Consider the following 19325-nt stretch of genomic DNA (forward strand, 5'->3'; position numbering starts at 1 on the left):
GTCTGCTCCCTTCTCTCCTCCCCACCCGCCCGGGTGCCGCTCCGCAGTTCTGAGCTGGGGGCTGCGTGCCCTGCCCTGCTATCTGCCCCCCGGGGCTGGGAGGGCTCCAGGGGGCTGCTCAGCACAGCCGGAGCTGTGGGGCCCAGAGGGGCCGGGCCGGCTCTCCTCCATGGCTTTCCCAGCAGGGTTCAGGCACCGGCGGGGGATGCAGGAATTGTGGTTTCAGTTCCCGGCTCTGCTCCAGCCTCCCCGGGTGCCCGGTGGAAAGTCCCGAAGGTCGAGATTGTCAGACCTGGAAACCCCGTTGGCAGCAGCTTTACTCTCCCCACCCAGCCCCCCTCAGCAGCAGCACACGCAGGACGGGGGCTTCCTCCTGCTGCCGGCCAGCCCCCCCGCTGGGGAAGCGAATGTGAGTTACCCCCCCAGAGCTCAGGACGGCCCCTCTTTATTTCTGGCTGCTCCCCGGGGGGCGGGAGGCCTCCGACCCTGGCCTGGGCGCTACTCGCAATACAGCCCGTGCACGGTGGCCACGGCAAAGAGGGAGGCGTTGGCAAAGGTGCCGGTGGCGAAGCTGTCGTTCTCCGGGTCCCAGAGGGAGCGGCTGGCCACCTGCAGGCTCTGCGGGCCCCGCTGGCCCAGGACCACGTTGCAGACTAGCTTGTAGCGGGGCGGGGCGAGGTCCTTCAGGCGGCTGCGGAGGAGCTCGGACAGGCTCTGGGCCAGCTGCCCGCTCGTCCCCGGGTTGTACGTGGCGTCCGCCAGGGAGCTGGCCAGGGTGGACTCCAGAGCCCGCTGGGCCTGGGCGGCGTCGAACCTGCAGCCTGCGTCCGGCCGGGTCTTGTAGGTGTTCTCGTACTGAGTCTCCCGGAGGGGCTGGAAGAGGGGGAGCCCCGAGAAGCTCACCCGCCCGCTGGGGATCCACGGGCCAATGGAGAGCCGCTTCCCTCCCGTTGCCACGGAGACCGAGTTCCTTCGGCTGGCGAAAGGGGCGTTGGCGATGCTGAGGACGGAGCTCCTCCGGGAGGGCGGCTTCCCCTCCTCGATGCTCTTCAGCCGCATCAGGGGCCGGGGCAGGCTTTCCAGTGAGTGAGAGCTGCGGCGGGTGGACAGCGAGCCCGCCCTCAGGCACGCGGCCTCCGGGCCCTCCGACGCCGCTGCCTGGTTGAACTGGGCCAGAGCCTCTTGGGACAGCGCTAGCGGCTTGCCTGCCATGCTGCCGGGTGAGCCACCTGCCTGCGGGCACAGAGAGGAGCAATGCCAGCAAGTGACAGCGGGTCCACCACCCACTCGCTTGTGGCCGGCCGGGGCGATGGCAGCCAGAGCCTGGGCTCAACCCGGGCAGAGTTAAGGTGATAAAAGCCCTTCCCCCAGTGGGGCTGGAAAGGGCATTGTCCTACGGTGCTCACAGAGCTGCAGCCCTGAACAGGCGCAGTGCCCGGGGCAGGCCCAATACTCGCCCACCGGAACTAGGAGCCACCGCCTGGTGCAGCGGGACCTCGCGGAGTGCTCCGTAGCTCTGGATGCTCTTAGCAAAGCATCTGGGATTGTCAGCGAGCCTGGACTCCTGCCTCCCCCCTGCATAGCACAAGTCCCACGGCTCCAGAGCTGCCGTCTGCCAAGGGCACTGGCCCCCGGGGCTCAGCTAAGCCGGCTCCCTGGCAGTCGCTCTCCCGTCATGTCCCAGCAGCGCGCTGGGGTAATGCCCACAAAAACCAGGAAGGTCCAAGTTAATTCACAGACATCTCAGACATCTATCAGCAGCATCCTCTGCTGCTTTCTCACCTGCCCCCCCTTTGTGTCTAGCCATTGCACATATCACTGGAGGTCCTTCAGAGCAGGTTAGACATGGATCAGGTCTGATCTGGACAAATGCAAAGTGCCTCACTTAGGAAGGAACAACCCATGTCACACACACAGAATGGGCAGCGACTGCCTAGGAAGGAGAACGGCAGAAAGGGATCTAGGGGTCAGAGTGGACCCCAAGCTAAACACGAGCCAACAGTGTGACACTGTTGCAAAAAAAGCAAACACGACTGGGCTGCATGAACAGGAGTGTGGCGTGCAAGACACAAGGGGCTGTGTCTATACTGGGCCACTTATTCCGGAAAATCAGCCACTTTTCCGGAATAAGCTGCGAGCTGTCTACACTGGCCCTTGAATTTCCAGAAAAGCAATGACGCTCTACTGTACAAAATCAGCTGCTATTCCGGAAAAAGTATTCTGCTCCCGCTCGGGCATAAGTCCTTATTCCAGAACACTGTTCCGGAAAAGGGCCAGTGTAGACAGCCCAGTAATCTTTTCCGGAAAAAAGCCCCGATCGCGAAAATGGCGATCGGGGCTCTCTTCCGGAAAAGCGCGTCTACATTGGCCACAGATGCTTTTCCGGAAAAAGGGCTTTTCCGGAAAAGCAGCCTGCCAATGTAGATGCTCCTTTTCCAGAAAAACTGAAAACGGAATAGTATTCCGTTTTAAGCATTTCCAGAAATTCATGCCAGTGTAGACACAGCCAAGAAGTTATTCTTCCGCTCTACTCTGCGCTGATTAGGCCTCAGTTGGGCTATGTCTATACTGGCGGGTTCTTGCGCAAGAACGCATCCACACTGCCATGTCCAAGATGTGCTTTTGCGCAAGAGCACCCATGCCAGTGTAGACGCTTTCTTGCGCAAGAAAGCTCCGATGGCCATTTTAGCCATAGGGCTTTCCTGAGCAAGAAACACCTGCCGTGCGTCCACACTGCCCTCTTGCACAGGAGCTGTTGCGCAAGAGGGCTTACACTTGTAAGAAAAGAGCATAGCTCTTGCCCAGGAAGCCCTCTCTTCCCACACCGTACTGTAAATCTTCCTGCGCAAGAACGGCCGTACTTGTGCGAGAACCCGCCAGTGTAGACATAGGCTTGGGCTGCGTCTAGACTGGCATGATTTTGCGGAAATACTTTTAACGGAAAAGTTTTTCCGTTAAAGGTATTTCCGCAAAAGCGCGTCTAGCTTGGCACGGATGCTTTTGCGCAAAATGTGTTTTTGTGCAAAAGCATCTGTGGCCAATCTAGACGCGATTTTGTGCAAGAAAGCCCCGCTCGCCATTTTAGCCATCGGGGCTTTTTTGCGCAAAACAATTCTTCCCTGTCGACACTGGCCCTCTTGAGCAAGTATTCTTGCGCAAGAGGGCTTTTTCCCGAGCGGGAGCGTGAAAGGATTTGCACAAGAAGCGATGATTTTGTACATTACAAAGTCAGTGTTCTTGCGCAAATTCAAGCGGCCAATGTAGACAGCTGGCAAGTTTTTGCGCAAAATCTTGCCAGTCTAGATGCACCCTTGGAGTACTGTGTGCAGTGCTGGGTACCACTTTTCAAGGAAGATGTGGAGAAATTGGAGAAGGTCCAGAGAAGAGCAACAAGGCTGATGAGAGGCCTAGAGAACATGAGCTAAGAGGGAAGGCTGAAAGAATTGGGCTTGTTTAGTTTGGAAAAGAGCAGACTGAGAGGGGACATGAGAGCGGTTTCTCAAGTACCTAAAAGGGTGTGACAAGGAGGAGGAAGACAAATTATTCTCCTTGGGCTCTGAGGATAGCACAAGAAGCAATGGGCTTAAATTGCAGCAAGGGAGGTTTAGGTTGGACATTAGGAAAAACTACCTGTCAGGATGGTTAAACACTGGAATAAATTGCCTGGAATCTCCATCCCTGGAGATATTTGAGAGTCGGTTGGACAGACACCTGCCAGGGACGGTGCTGGGTCCTGCCAGGAGGGCAGGGGGCTGGACTTGACGATCTCTCGAGCCCCCTTCCGGTTCTAGGGTTCTATGATTGGCAGCAGCGGACTCTACCCTAGCCCCGCTCTGAACTCCCCTCTCGCTTGTTATCTCCAGGCTCTTTCCTTGGGGATTTGGTCTCCATGTCCCTGCGTTCCATGGCCCAAGTGTCTCCAGGGAGACCAGGCGAGGGGAGCCCGGCTGAGCGCTCCTGGCGGCTGGTGTCTTTGACAGGCTGCTCGGCGGGAGGTAGGCAGAGAGCTGATCCCCTTTCGCTCCGGGAGATGTGCCCGGAACAGCTGTGCCAAGGGCAGCAAAGACAAGGGCTTCCGAGGGCTTGTATCAACAGGTGTGTTGTAAGCAAAACTCGTGAAGTCATTCTGCCGCTCTACTCTGCACTAGTTAGGCCTCAGCTGGAGTACTGTGTCCAGTTCTGGGCGCCACATTTCAAGAAAGATGTGGAGAAATTGGAAAGGGTCCAGAGAAGAGCGACAAGAATGATTAAAGGTCTAGAGAACATGACCTATGAAGCCAGGCTTCATGAACTGGGCTTGTTTAGTTTGGAAAAAAGAAGATTAAGGGGGGACATGATAGCGGCTTTCAAATATCTAAAAGGGTGTCACAAGGAGGAAGGAGAAAATTTGTTCCTCTTGGTTTCTGAGGACAGGACAAGGAGTAATGGGCTTAAAGTGCAGCAGGGGAGGTTTAGATTGGACATTAGGAAAAAATTCCTAACTGTCAGGGTGGTCAAATATTGGAATAAATTGCCAAGGGAGGTGGTGGAATCTCCCTCTCTGGAGATATTTAAGAACAGGTTAGATAGACATCTGTCAGGGATGGTGTAGACGGAGCTTGGTCCTGCCTTGAGGGCGGGGGGCTGGACTCGATGACCTCTCGAGGTCCCTTCCAGTCCTAGGATTCTATGAAAGGACAATCGCTCCGTCAAAGGGACAGAACCTACCCTGTTCGTTGGCACTAAGATCTGGGGGATCATAGAATCCTAGGGCTGGAAGAGACCTCAGGGGTCATCAAAGTCCAGCCCCCCGCCCAATCCCAACTCCTTGGTCTCTGGAGGACCAATTCCAACTCAATCATCCCGGCCAGGGCTTTGTCCAGCCGGGACTTAAACACCTCTAGGGATGGAGATTCCACCCCCGCCCCAGGGAACCCAGCCCAGGGCTTCCCCACCCGCCTAGGGAAATCATTTTTCCTAACAGCCAACCTAGACCTCCCCCACTGCAACTTGAGCCCATTGCTCCTCGTTCTGCCATCCGCCCCCACTGAGAACAGCCTCTCTCCAGCCTCTTTGGAACCTTCAGGAAGTTGCAGGCTGCTACCAAATCCTCCCTCGATCTCCTCTTCTGTAGACTAAGTCCAGTTCCCTCAGCCTTTAACAGGTGTGTTGTGAGCAAGACACAAGAAAACAGTTCTTGTGCAAGAAGCCTGCAGTGTAGACGTAGCCTCTAGACTACAGGCTTATTTCAGAAGAAGTTTTTCTGGAAGAGATCTTCTGAAAAAACTTCTTCCGAAAGAGAGCGTCCGCACTACCAAAGCACATCGAAAAAGCCATCTGCTTTTTTGAAAGAGAGCATCCAGACTGAATGGACGCTATCTCGCATTTAAACTGTGATTATGGGCAGAGTGGCCACCAGGGCACCTGTGCTTTTTCCTCTTTCCTCTTCTTCCGAAAGAACTCCCTCTTCCCCGTCCACACATGCCTTTTTGTGAAAGAGCTCTTTCGGAAAAAGGCTTCTTCCTCGTAGAAAGAGGCTTACCAGTGCCAGAAAATCCCCTCTGGTCTTTTGATTTTCTTTCGAAAGAACACGATTGCACGATTACGTGTAGACGTAATTGAATGTTTGTCAGAAAAACAGCCGGTTTTCCCAAAATCTCTGTAATGTAGAAATATCCTGGGTCTGTGAATGGTCCTTTGGGACCAGGAGGATCTGTTCCGAGTTGGTGAGATTGGGTTTTATAGCCTCTCACCTGTATAAACTCTGAGTCTGATTCTGACACAGAATGCTGGGGTGTCTGGGTTTTGCTTTTGAGGCTTTTTGCTGGCCAGAGTGGCAGTTGAAGCGCTGTGCATGACTGGTTTGGTGCCTTATAGGAAAGGACTCCAGTCGTGGGCTATAAATAGCCCTGGTTTTGAGCAATTCATCCTGGGCTGACTCCCTCAGTGGTGCCCAGGCTAAGGATGTTAAAGACTATTCGACTATCTGATAAGCATTTGCTTATCGGATAGTTTTTTGACTAGTCGAGTAGTCTATAGGCACTTCCGCATTCCTCCTTTGAAATGTACAAGAGCACCCACTGGGGCTCTTGTACATTTCAAAGGAGGAATGTGCGGCCCTGGGCCCGTGGGAAGTCCTACTGACTCCTGGCTCCACACAGGTGCCTTCTTTGAAATGCACAAGAATCCCCAGCGGGGGCTCTTGCACATTTCAAAGCCATGGAGCCCAGGATCAGTGGGGGACTCCCGTTGACTAGTCAGTTACCCACATTTTAGCATCCTGAGCCCAGCCCCAGCCTGGTATATGACATCCTGCAAAGTCTGGGGGGTGCCATAGGCAGCCTCTACAGAGCGCCAGCTCCATCTTTCCAAGGGGCGGGCGTCTCTGGCTCGTTGGGCCAGGTGCAAAGGCCGGGGGTATAAAAGCAGAGAGCGCCGCAGCCTTGCAGTGCGCCCGGTGCTTGGGGGGCACGAGCTAGTGAGTACAGCGCACTCTGGCTACCTCTGCGCTGGAGCTGGCAGCCCCACCAGACACCCTCGCTCTGGCATTGTACTTGGGTGGCTAGCCCTTCGCACTACTGCCTGCATCTGCCTGGGGGGGGACTCCCGAGAAAACGGGGATCCACCCATGCATGCCAGTTACGGTGAAATCTAGGGCACCGTTATTGCTGAGCTTCACTGACATTTCCTTTTTCTTTGCATTGGCTGGCAAATAAACGAGCCTACAATTAATAACCAGTCCTTGGAAACAGCCCGTATGCAGCGGGCCTGGCGGGGGGAGCAGTCTGGTGTCATGTCAGCGGGAAAGCCGCGGACGTGCTCTCGCCTGGCAGGACCCCCTGCTCCGATGGGTGTCGGCCGGGTTGCTGGGAGGGTCGCTGGCTGCCGGAGCTGTGAGCGGCGCTCTCCCCGCCAAGCCCGTTTCATGCCCATTATCTCGCCAGCGCTTGCCCGGGCTTGCCCTGCGCTCCCTTGGAGGCCCTGGCCCCGGCTAGCTGGGTTGATCCTTCTCTCCGCTGCAGTCGCTCATTGGTCCTTTGAAGTGACAGTTCAATGCAAGAGAGGGCGGGGCTGCGTGAGCCTGTCTCCTGGACTATTTCTGGGACACGCGGGGCGGGAGGGTTCTTTTTCCTCCTCTGAATTTCGTGGCGTTTCGGGCAGCGCAGGAGCTGCGTGCTAGAGGCCAACAGGCCACGTACCCGCCCTGCAGCCCTGACTCCTAAGCCCTGTGACTGGGTCCCTGCAGCCCCCACGCTCCCCATGGCCATGTGGCACCCCCGGGGCTAGACCTGCCCCATGTAGAGCCAATGGCAGACCTGGGGGCTTGGTTTGGGGTGCGATGCTTCGCCATCGTTTTGGAAAGGGAGAGCCGCCCCTGGAGGGGACCGATGCCAGCCCTCGCCATGTGCCGGGGGCACCACTGTCTTGTGCCCCGACCCATGTTACATGACGGGAGCCGGCAGCCCCTGAAGTTCCTCCGTCTCTTCCCAGCATGCCGAGGTGTTGTTACAAGCCCCTCCTTGCTCACCACTTGCCTTTGCCCCCCCACCCCCATCGGGGTGCTCCTTTGCCTCTCTGCAGACATAACTCACCACTAGTGCCGGCCAGGCGCTGGCCTCTCGCCTCTCCTTAGCCCGGCACCAGGCGCCCCACTTCACCCCAGATGGCTTTGGCCAGCAGCGTCAGAAGGAACAGAGGGTTCGGCTCCAGAAGGCCGCTGCTCAGCCCCTTCTGGGAATTCGGCTGGAGAGCCGGGCACCCAAACTTGTGGCAGGTCTAATCATCCGGCCCCGGCCTCTCTCCGGATGGGATCCCGGCCTCCGCCCTGCTTCTCACCAGAGCCGTGTTCATCCCTTACTCACGCCCTGCCCCAGCGACCGCAGCGTCTTCCTCAGCGCTCTTGGCTCCTCTGGTCAGATGCTGCAGCCCCCCGATCTCGGGCCCTAAGGACTCTGTTACTCCCGCCTCTGTCAGAATCCAGCTCAGAGTCGCCCAGCCTGGCTTGCAGAGCTCCCCAGACGTGCCCACAGCGCATCCCCCCTGCACGAGCGCCCGGCCCTTCGGATCCCCGCGCTGCCTGGTCCTCCCGCCCCGCATCCCCTCCCCGTGCAGTGCTCCATGCTCCTCACCTCCCCCGGGCGGGGTCACATCCCTCCCTCCCCATCACATGCCACCTTCCCTGGCCTCCCCTCCCCCGGAGCCATCGCCTTGCCTCTGACTTCTTCACCGCCAGACCTACCTTTTCCCCTCCGCTTCCCTGTGGCTTTCCAGGAGGGGCCGGGATATTGTGTAGCAAGCAAAACTGCAGGCAGGGTGTTTATTTTGTAGTGACACCTTGTGTGTTGCTATGTGACACTGAAAGCTTCTGGCCATCATGCAGAATTTAACTCTTCCCTCCCTGGTGCTGGAAGATCTCTGCAGCTGTGTCTAGACTGGCAAGTTTTTCCGGAAAATCAGCCGCTTTTGCGGAAAAACTTGCCAGCTGTCTACACGGGCTGCTTGAATTTCCGGAAAAGCACTGACGATCTCATGTAAGATTGTCAGTGCTTTTCCGGAAATACTATGCTGCTCCCGTTCGGGCAAAAGCCTTTTTCCGAAAGACTTTTGCATAAAAGGGCCAGTGTAGACAGCACAGGACTGTTTTCCGCAAAAAAGCCCCGATCGCAAAAATGGAGATCGGGGCTTTTTTGCGGAAAAGCGCGTCTAGATCGGCCACGGATTCTTTTCCGCAAAAAGTGCTTTTGCGGAAAAGCGTCCTGCCAATCTAGACGCGCTTTTCTGAAAATGCTTTTAACGGAAAACTTTTCCGTTAAAAGCATTTCCGGAAAATCATGCCAGTGTAGACGTAGCCACCATGTTCTCTTTTTGCAGATTTATTTAAGGAAGTGACAAACCCCGGCACAAAATCTACATCCAGCTACCTAATCTAGCTACTTCGCTGTTGCCCTGCCCTGTCGCATCAGGGTGCGTGATCAAACTGCCCAGAATGCAGGGGGTGAGGCGGGGGGGGTGTAAACTCTGAAAACCCCAGCTCCTGTGGTATCTGATTGTTTCATGGCCTAGATCTACTTACCTGGATCCCGACCAGTGTTTGAGAGGGAAGCTAGCAGCCTGTCCTCCAGGGTAAACATTGTCCAAACAAACCTTTGGCAGAACCTAAAGGCCTGCAGAAATGTTTCTATTTGTTTAAAGCAAAAATCCGACCAGAGGAGAGCTTTGGAAATTCCTAACGGCTCCTGCGTGTGCAACCCAACCAGTACGCCATCCGAGCCTGGAAGGTGACATGAACTAGAAACAGCAGAGACAGCAAGTTCGTCCTCCCAAAAAGAGACAGGCAGAGTGATCAGACGGCAGAACGAGGGTATGTCTACCCAGCAAAGTTATTTCGAAATAACTTTCCTAGCATCTACACAGCCATTCCGTTATTTCGAAATTCATTCAAAATAGCGGAGGGCTTATTTTGAAATTGGTAAACCTCATTCCACGAGGAATAGCGCCAATTTCAAAATTGCTATTTCAAAATAAGCGCTGTGCAGACGCTTATTTCAAAATAGGGGGCTTCCAGCCCTTCCCAGGGTGCCCTGCTGGCCGCCCTGACCAGAAGGAAACTTCTGACCTGATGCCCTGCTGGAACTGGTTCTAACTAGCCTTCAAAGCGATTCAATGTCCACTCAGTGTGGACGTGCTATTTCGAAATAGAAAAACGCTATTTCGAAATGCATTTTGTGTGTTAACGCGTTATTTCAAAATAAGCTATTTCGAATTAACTATTTCGAAATTAGATATTTCGTTATTTCGAAATAACGCTGTAGTGTAGACATACCCCTAGGTTGTCTACACTGTCTACACTGGCCGCTTGAATTTCTGCAAAAGCACTGACGATCTCATGTAAGATTGTCAGTGCTTTTGCAGAAATACTATGCTGCTCCCGTTCGGGCAAAAGTCTTTTTCCAAAAAACTTTTGCGCAGAAGGGCCAGTGTAGACAGCAGAGAGTTGTTTTCCGCAAAAACGCCCCGATCGCGAAAATGGCGATCGGGGCTTTTTCACAGAAAAGCGCGTCTAGATTGGCCACAGACGCTTTTCCGGAAAAAGTGCTTTTGCGGAAAAGCGTCTGTGCCAATCTAGACGCGCTTTTCCGAAAATGCTTTTAACGGAAAACTTTTCCGTAAAAAGCATTTCTGGGAAATCATGCCAGTGTAGACGTAGCCCCTGGTGAAGAACTCGGTGGGTATTTACAATTCTTTCCTCTTTAACAATCGCAGGGGTCTCAGACCGGAGCCGCTGTGCGCTAGGCGCTGGTCACCCGCGCAGAGAACACAAGTGGTTCCTCTTGGACAGGAGCAGCCTTGCTCAGGGTGTGTTAGACTCCACCCTCCGGGCAATGCCTCCTTCACCGCGTTCACCGGAGGGCAAACCGAGGGGCCTGCGGCAGGAGCGCCTGCCCCGGTCCAGTTCAGACAGTCGAGCCGGGGGTAGAATGACGGATGCTCACCCCACCACTTCCTGCCGGCACCGCCCGGCTCCCCCCTGGGCCCGGCCTGCTCCGAGCACTGGCCCAGACGGCGCTGGAGCAAGGGTGCAGCAGGCCCCATACCTGCGCCCACCTGGTCTTTGCGACCCTGCCGCTGTGGCTGCCGGGCTGTGGGGAAGTGAGGGAGCCGGGTAGTGACGGGGCGCGGGGTGGGCAGGTGGGCAAGAGAGCCCTCAGCTGCCAGGAGCCACTTGCTTTTTTCAGGGACTGAGCTGGACTCCAGGGCTCGGCCCCCGCGCTGGCACCGGCCCTCTCGTCGCACCCTGAGGCCTTGCGAAGCTCGGAGGTGGGGCTGGAGCGGGGCAGATGCGGGGGCGGGGGCCGTTCCCGCTGCTTTCCCCTCGCCCGGCTGCGATGATCCGCCCCTGCAGAACTCCCGTCCCGGCGCTTTGCTGCCGTTCCCCAGCCCGGCCGGCTGCCTGGCTCGACTCTGACCTGGCTCTGGTTTCAGGCCTTCCCACACGCCCCGCGCGGCAGCCGCTGGATCTCCGGAGCTGGGCAGCTGCCCGTTTCCTTAGTGATGAGCTCGGCGGCGTGCGGCAGGGGCCTCCTCCCCGTGGCCTGAGCCTGCCTCCCCGTCCCGGCTCCTTCCCGTTCCTGCCTGGCGGCTCCCAGCCCCCCACAGCTGCTCCTGCTTTGCAAGGCGCGAGAGAGAGCGACCCGCAGGCCGGGGGAGCCCCGGCGGAGCCTCTGTGCCCCACACACAGCCCAGCGGCCTCCCGCCTGCCTAGCTGCCCAGGCCATGGCCTCCGCCGGCTCAGCCGTCCTGGAGGGGGACGCGGCTGCCTTCGCCACTGCCATCAGGAGCCTCATTAACAACCCGCAGTTCAGGTGAGATGGGCCAGGGAGCCGGCGGGGCCAGGCCGGGCCATCCACCATGCGAAAGTCCTACAGAGGGCGGGTACATCCTGTCGCTGAAATCCCTAGGCTGGGGGAGGGCCCGAGAGCTAGGGAACCTCAGCCCCCTTCCCTCTGTGCCCACTGTCAGAGTGTGTGTGGGCACAGCCCGCTGCCCGGCCCTCTGGACCCCGTCCCAGCCTCATTCCTTGGGGCCTCTGTGCTGTGGACTTCTCCCTTTGCTTCCTGTCCTAAACCTTTGGGCAGTGTTGCTGTGGGCCGTGACGCGGTAGCCACACCCCACCCCAGAAGTGGCTGCATTCCCATGCTGGACCTATGTGGGTGGGGGCTGAGAATTTCAGAACAGCCTAGAGGGTTGAGACACATCTAAACACGTGTCGAGGTCCCCTAGACTGCTTTGCAAATATCTGTCTCTGTCAGCATCAGTTTGCAAAGCGCTCAGGGCTGAGTCAGACTGACCGGTGCGGCGTGACAGCAGCTCAGAAGGGGGTTGACTTGGTGACCACTCAGTATCTGAGGCCCCTCTGGTTTACGCGTAGATCGAGCACCCGCCTATGTAGCCTTGCAGCAGTCTCGTGGGTCGCCTCTCTGGCCAGCTGCAGCCTGTGGGATAAGGTCTCTGTCCCTCCCTGGCTATGCAAACCTTGTGACTTCAACCCGCTCCTTCCAAACCGTTCGACAAGCCCGTGTGCAGAACGAGCCGGCACCTGGGGGCCGATTTCACCCACCTTGGAAGGCGGAGCTACGGCCAGCCTGAAGCGTCTCGCTTCTCCTTGGGATGGGAGGGCAGATGCCCCCAGCTCCGTTCAGGAGGAGAGACCAGCATCCGGGTGAGCCGAGCTGCTGCCTGTGGAGGAGATACCCCCTGGAAAACCCGCCCCCCCCCCAGCTGGAGAGCCCTGCCCTGGTAAGGTGGCGCACCCCCTGCCCTGGAGCACAGCTAGCCGTGACGGGACCGTTCGTAGCGGACCCAGGAGCCGGGACGGCCGAGGAGAGAACCTGGCACGAGGAATGTGGCGTCGCTGCTCTCTGGGGACCCTGCAGGACATGTGACAGGAGGTCGTGGCCAGCTGGCAGGCGCGAGAGGCCCGTCGCGGTCCCACGATGGCTTGTGCTGAAGAACTTGGAGCCCTGGGAAATCCAGCCACGTCGGCTCGACGCAGGCCTGCTGCTGCGCATCGGGAAAGGAGGCCCGTTTATCTACGCCGAGCGGCGCTGTTAAGCTGACTTAAGTCCCAGCGTAGACAGCGCTGGGTGGAGGGCAGAATCCCTCTCTTCACCTAGCTACCGCCTCTCGGGGAGGTGAAGGATCTCTGCTGGTGGGAGGAGCCAGGACAAGCTGGGACGAAGCGGGAGCTCTCGTAATGTCTTGTCTGAGCACTGTGTGTGCCTCGGTTTCCCCAATGTGTTACACGGGTATCCAGTGGTGGGACAAGGCTGTGGGATTGTTGCAGGGAGCGTAGCAGGCAGATGTGCCAGTGCCCAGACAGTGGCCAAACACTGTATCCTGGCAACTGATGGCCGGGGCCCATCCTCTGCAAGGAGCCAGCGGAAGGCGTTGGAGGACAGAGCTGTGGAGGCCAGGTGACACTCAGCGCACAGTCAACCTGTGGAACTCCTCGCCAGAGGATGTTGTGAAGACTAGGACTTCACAGGGTTCAAAAAAGAGCTAGATGGATTTCACCAGTGGGTGCAATGACATCACTAAAGGAAACCCAGCGTCCGTCTGTCCCTCCCTGGTGTCTGCGCAGCCCTTCTGCGCTGGCCGCAGGCTACAGCAGGAGCAGCAGCCATTGCACCAGGGCCTTGGGTTTGGACTGAAAGGCCTGACCCAAACCTTGGACCAGGCCCGACGAGTGCACATGAAGTCACCCCTTTGCGTTAGCCCTGCCTGCGGAGTCGCGCGGCTGGGAGCCAGGGGCCAGGCCGGGGCCGGGTTGAGAGAGCAGTCTGCTGCCGCTTCCTAGCACCCACAGTCGCCCGTTATCCTCTCCCTCGGTGGCAGCCGAGCGCAAGCAATCTGCTGTCTGGGCTCCTGGTGGGGGCGGGCCGGGCCGGCACTCAGGGGGAAAAGCCTCTCAGGTCTGGAAGCCGAGTGGAGCTGGCCATTTTGTTGAGGCTGCTGAGGGAGAGCGGTCTGCAAGGCATGCTGGGAAGAAGCAAGGCCCTAGGCCTGTCCCCCTGGCTCCGGAACCTGGCTCCAGCGCCCAGCACCGCTGCTCACGGAGCCGTGTGGTGTGGGCAGAAGCTGGGTTTCCTCGCCCGCACCGTGCAGGGCTTCAGGCAAACCTGCCGCGGGTGGGGAAATGTGGTTAACAGATTTTCTAGCTGCTCATCAGCACTTTCCTCCGTGCCCGAGGGGCAGGTTTCTAAACGCCCAGGCCTGAGCGCTCGCCTCCCCCGGCTCCTGTTCCCCCCTGGGCCGAGACGCTGAGGTCCCAGCACCCTTGGCACCTATGGAAGGAGGCAGCTGGAGCAGCCGTCAGCCACTCAAGAGCGAGGGACGGGCAGGGGACGTGGCTCAGCTGGCACTGTCCGGGCGGCGGGACAGCGGGCGGGGACGACACGTTCTTCACGGGACCTGTGGTGCCGTGTGGGTGTGTGCTGTTAAATGGCAGCAGCGCTTCACCCCAGAGCTGGCTGCAGCGTTGGGCTCCGGGACAGGAGGCGGGGCTGAAATATACCAGGCAGTGATTGTGTCCTGCTGTTTACCCTGATGTGCGACCCGTGTCTCACGGGGTGAGATGGGCCGGCTCAGGCACTGGCGATGGGCTACGGAGCTTGGCCCAGGTCACTCATTCGGCTAGAGCCTCCTGGTCTGCTCTCCCTCGCGCAGGGCTGTGCAGGGCCCGATGGCTTTAAATAGTTCTACCTAGACCCTAACACCTGTGATTTCGTCCCCGGGCAAGCTCATAAAATCCACCCTCGGCGCCCAGCCAGCTCCTGTCAGCCTGTGTTACCATCCATGGCTACAGGGCACACAGTACGGTGCAGGACAGCTCACTGGCTGTTGTGAGGAAGGATGGCGCGGCTCTGCCACTGACTCCCTGTATGACCTTGGTCTACTCCCTTAGTTGCCCTGTGGCTGAGCTCCCAGTTGGGTGACGGAGGTTGGAAGATGAAAGCTACACTGAAGGCAGCGAGGTGCTGAGATGTGCCCAGGCCGACCGCCCAAGTTATGGGCTGGTCTCAGGGGGCCAAAATTCCCTGAAGGAAGGGATTCCTAACATTGGACACGGGGAGGCCCATTTCACTGAGTCAGGTGGGTTTCCTGGGACAGCCTCTGGCTAGACGCCCTGTCCGCTCTACGTGGGCATCAAAGAGCCCGTACTTCGTCGGAGGGGAGCGTTGCCTGGCTGCTCTCGGCCTCCAGAGCCACGCTCACCGCCCTGCTGCTGGTGCCGGGGAGGGTGTGCTGGGGGGCTGAGGTGCTCCACACCAGAGGTGGCTGCATTTCAGTGCGGGTGCCTGGCTCCTGAAGCGCGTTGCGACGGGCAGTGCTTGGGGAGTGCCGGGGGAGCCTGCTGTGCACTGGCACAGAGAGGGCCCAGGGATAACGTTAGGAGATGGCAAAAGCTGCTCCATGCAGAACAGGCCCGATCTCCCGTAGGGGCTCCACCCAGAAGCCAGGTCAATGGATTCACCTGCCCCTGCAGGCCGCAGCCTATGCAGGGAGCCTTGTGCCACGCCCGGGGGCAACGTGCTGGTTCTGGGTACGCTTGACACGCGGGCGATTTGGCTTCGGGGCCTGGCTCCGCCACAGACGAGGCCTGGAGCCCCGATGGGACGTCAGGCCCGTCGCTGGCACCGCCCTTCCGTTCCTCCCCTGCAGAATCCTGCCTTAGCTCACAGAGGCCCTGGGCAGCTGGGGGAGGTGCCCAGAGGCCCTGCTGAGCAGGGGGAGGGGAGGTGGAGGATGGGGGTATCCTGTGTGGGGCCAGAGGGTACTTTGCATGGGGGGCGGAGGGGCAACCCGCGAGCAGCAGAATTGACTCCTGTGCACTGTGAGCAGCAGCAGCCCCCAACCCGGCCAGCCCTGCCACGCCACCAGGCGGGTGCTGGCAGCGGCGCCCACACGCCGGCGGCTGGGGAGATGGGAAAAGTTTGCCCGGGGTGGAATTATTCGTCAGCATTTCTGGTTCCAGCAGCTGCCTGCCACCAGCGCCGTGAGTCAAAGGCAAAGGCAAAAAGCCGCTTTTGGAGTCTCAGCAGCTGGACTTTCCACTCCCGGCTGCACGAAGAGTGAAAACCCCTCTGGGCAGGCGCCAGTGCCCACGGCACTTTCCTTTTCAGGTCTGACTCCCTGCGAGCGCGGCCTGTAGAGTTTTGAACCTTCCAGAGGAAGTGGTTTGCCTGCCCTACATGGAGTTTTGAACCAACCAAGCAAACAATAGCAGCCGTGCAATCAATGAGAACCCTCAGCATTTCCACAGCCCCCTCCCCGACGCACAAAGCCCTGGGGATAGGCCAGGGGAATCTCCATTAGCGGTTAGCAGTACAGGGCCCATGACACTCGGTTGGGCAATTTTGTGCAGCCAATAGGACTGTGTGAGGATGGGGAGCCAAGGCGGGTCCTCTGTATGGGGGATGGGGTACCCTGCATGGAGGAGGGGGTGTACTCTCTAGGGGGATGGGATACCCTGCATGGAGGTGGCGGTTGGGGGTACGCTGTATGGGGGATGGGGCGGTATGGGAGATGGGGTACCCTGCACGGAGGTGGCGGTTGGGGAGTAGTCTGTATGGGGATAGGGTTCCAAGGCTACTCTGTATGGAGATAGGGCACTGGGCCGTACTATGTATGGGGGATGGGTTACCCTGCATAGAGGAGGGTGGACGGGGGTACTCTCTGTGGGGGATGGGGTACCTTGCATGGAGGTGGTGGACGGGGGTACTCTCTGTGGGGGATGGGGTACCCTGCACGGAGGTGGTGGACGGGGGTACTCTCTGTGGGGGATGGGGTACCTTGCATGGAGGTGGTGGACGGGGGTACTCTCTGTGGGGGATGGGGTACCTTGCATGGAGGTGGTGGACGGGGGTACTCTCTGTGGGGGATGGGGTACCCTGCATGGAGGTGGCGGTTGGGGGTACGCTGTAGTATGGTTCCAAGGCTACTCTGTATGGAGATAGGGCCCCGGGGCGTACTATGTATGGGGGATGGGGTACCCTGCATAGAGGAGGGAGGATGGGGGTACGCTGTATGGAGGTGGTGGTTGGGGGTACTCTCTATGGGGGTAGGGTTCCAAGGCTACTCTGTATGGAGATAGGGCCCCGGGGCGTACTATGTATGGGGGATGGGGTACCCTGCACGGAGGGGGGGCCAGTGGTTCCCCTGCTTGGGGGCGGGGGCCCGGGGGGCGCTGCGCAGAGGACACTCTGCACGGAGCCCCCAGGCAGCGGCGGCCAGGCCGGCTGTAATCCCCGCCGCTCACGGGTGGCTTGGCCCGTCTCGCTCTCCACAGCGACGTGACCTTCGTGGTGGGCCGGGAGCGGCAGGAGGTGTTCGCCCATCGCTGCATCCTCGCCTGCCGCTGCCGGGCCTTCCCGGGGGTGCTCAGCCAGCCCCAGCCAGACGCCCAGGAGCCGCAGCCGCCACCGGCCCCCTTGGTCCTCAGCCACGTGCAGCCCGAGGTCTTCCTGGCCGTGGTGGAGTTCCTGTACACCAATCGCGTGACCCTCCACAGCCTCACCGTGAGTGCCGCGGGCCGCCCGGGCGTGGGGAGGGCGGGGGTGGGTCAGACACAGCCCCCAAGCAGGCTGCAGGGCGGGTGCGTGTCACGTCCCCCTCTAGCAGCGGGGCTCAGAGTACCCCCCCCAGCCCTGCCTGGCGGAGGGGAGAGGGCGGGGCCCCCAGGGAGTGTGGGGCCGGCACGGGGCGGGGAGCAAGTTTGCCCCAACCCCCCACCTCTACCCTGTGTGATCCTTGCTACGCCTCGTCGCCGGGGCTGCGCTGTGCACCGTGGGGCTAAGGGGCGGGGGTTGGGGGGGGGCTGGTTGCACCAGAGCAGTGCCCCCCTCCTCCCCACAGCACCGGAAAGCCTGGGAGTGAATCACCCCTCGCAGGGAACTAAAATAAACTCAGCCCAAGGAAACGGGACCCACCCCTGCCGGCTGGGGCCATCCCGGGCATCACCCTGCCCGCGAGGCGAGTCTCCCCGGGGAGTCGGCCCTTGCTCTCCCATGCTCCCTGCAGGGCCTGGCTCTGGGCTAGACTGATGCGCCAGGAGCGGCCGGGGTCCCCAGGCAGCAGCCTCTGTGCCCTGTGTCCTGCCAGAGCGAGTAGGCCCGGCTCCTGGCTGCCCAACTCACCCCCCTCCGTGCATGCTCCAGGGGAAGCGAGCCGGCCCCGGGCCTGGGCAGGCTGGCGTGGGGCACCGTGGTGGCCACCCTGGCTCTGTCCTGGGGTGAGGCGGGGCAGGAGATGGGGCAGCAGCTCATGGGCGCCCCCTCTGGCCACGCCAGCAGCGGCGCTGAAGTGAGTTTGGGGCGGTCAGGGGACAGGGACCGCAGCCCAGAGGGTCGTGACATCCCCGGGTCCCAGCCGGACCAAGAAGGAGCCACGTTCCCCCCCTTGGACCTGGGGTGCCCTTTCCACAGCTTTGCCGCTCTCGCTGCCACTCCCAGCGGGCAGGCATGTCGCCCCCAGCCCTGCGGGGGTGTGAACTGCCAGGGGTACACCCACACACCCCAGCCTGGGATTCCCCCCCACCCCGGACAAAGCCCTGCTATGGTCAGTGATTTCATCAGGGGAAACGATGCTCACAGCCGTGGCTCCCTCACACGGACTTTCCCCAGCCCTTCAGTTTAAACACCCTGGGCAAGAGGAAGCAGGCGCCGAGGAGGGAAGGAGAGATCTGATGTGAACCCATGTCACGAGGCACGAAGTCAGAAGTGGCTACAAGAGAAATACAGCGAAAACGCAACTACCGCCCCAGCCAGCATGCATTCAAAGCCAGGGCTGAGAGGCAGCAGGTTGAAAGCAAACCAGAGGGAGTTTTTTCTTCACTCAGCGCACAGTCGACCTGTGGAACTCCTCGCCAGAGGATGTTGTGAAGGCCAGGACTTTAACAGGGTTCAAAAAAGCGCTAGATAAATTCATGGAGGGTGGAGCCATCCATGGCTATGAGAGAGGATGGGTCGGGATGGTGTCCCTCGGTTTGTCAGACGCTGGCAATGGGAGGGATCCTTGCATGATTCCCTGTTCTGTTCCCTCCCTCTGGGGCACCTGGCGTTGGCCACTGTCGGCAGACAGGACGCTGGGCTTAGATGGACCTTTGGTCTGACCCAGCCTGGCCGTTCTTATGTTCTGAAGCTTTCTCCTCCCGCAGTTCGGCAGCTTTGCTGGCTCCGGTGCGGGTCCCTGCCCCAGGCCAGCGCCACGGCTTTTGTTCTTCCGGAGTCTGGGCTACCTGGAAATCTCTGGGGCATCTGCCCCTCTTGTGTAATCCCCCCCCAGCTCTGAGGAGTGTTTCCAGCTGGGCGCGTGGCCGCAGGCAGCCCCGGAGTGGAGGACCCAGGCTGTGTCGTGGCTAGGGTGGAGATGTTTCGCTCGGCAGGGTTACCGGACGGACCGGAGGTCAATTGCAGCACCGGTCCGGGAGAGCTGGCAACCCACGGGACCTTGTCCATGCCTGGCGGAGGGGCCAGGGTGCCCTGAGGCCGCTCCTCAGACTGGGAACATCAGTTGCTGTTCCTGATCTGTCCCTCGCCTGTTGGCACCGAGCTGGGCTCTGATCCTGGCTCTGCCACTGACCGGATGTTTCTCTTTCTTCTCCCACCTGCTCTCTGGGCAGAGTCTGGGCAGCACCCAGCTGGGGGGACAGGTTTCCTTTGGGGGGAGGGCGGCCCTAGGTGGAAGGAGGCACCTGCCTTTCATGCCCCAGGTGCTCTGGATTAATTCCTCCAATCAAGGGAGCCCATGTGACAGGCCAGCATGGCCCTATCAGCTTCCCAGCCAGC

At 59.5% G+C, this 19325-nt stretch overlaps 2 protein-coding genes across 12 annotated transcripts in view; one reads left to right on the forward strand and one right to left on the reverse strand.

The window, feature by feature from the left end:
- Positions 1 to 429: 429 nt before the first annotated feature.
- Positions 430 to 11081, reverse strand: DYNLT4 (dynein light chain Tctex-type 4). Of its 9 annotated transcripts, none has more exons than XM_075935836.1 (3): positions 7842 to 8192; positions 6806 to 7014; positions 430 to 1233 (listed from the first exon to the last, which is right to left on the reverse strand). In XM_075935836.1, the coding sequence occupies exon 3, from the start codon at positions 1210 to 1212 to the stop codon at positions 499 to 501; it is 714 nt and encodes a 237-aa protein (XP_075791951.1). In that variant the 5' UTR covers positions 1213 to 1233; positions 6806 to 7014; positions 7842 to 8192; the 3' UTR covers positions 430 to 498. The 9 variants fall into 9 exon arrangements, 8 of the variants coding, with proteins under 8 accessions (XP_075791951.1, XP_075791953.1, XP_075791955.1 ...); XM_075935838.1 differs by lacking the exon at positions 7842 to 8192 and adding an exon at positions 7572 to 7809; XR_012905825.1 differs by lacking the exon at positions 430 to 1233 and adding an exon at positions 4301 to 4666.
- The window catches only part of BTBD19 (BTB domain containing 19), a 53386-nt gene continuing 44759 nt past the window's right edge, over positions 10699 to 19325 (forward strand). The window contains exons 1-2 of one of the 3 annotated variants that reach the window (XM_075935832.1): positions 10699 to 11342; positions 16829 to 17057. In XM_075935832.1, coding sequence (XP_075791947.1) covers positions 11254 to 11342; positions 16829 to 17057 — 318 coding nt within the window. In that variant the 5' untranslated portion in view covers positions 10699 to 11253. The remainder of the gene's footprint in view (positions 11343 to 16828; positions 17058 to 19325) is intronic. The other 2 variants (XM_075935834.1, XM_075935833.1) reach the window with 2 other exon arrangements.

The sequence above is a fragment of the Pelodiscus sinensis genome, chromosome 9 (genome assembly GCF_049634645.1).
Source record: "Pelodiscus sinensis isolate JC-2024 chromosome 9, ASM4963464v1, whole genome shotgun sequence".
In the NCBI taxonomy this organism is placed as follows: domain Eukaryota; kingdom Metazoa; phylum Chordata; order Testudines; family Trionychidae; genus Pelodiscus; species Pelodiscus sinensis.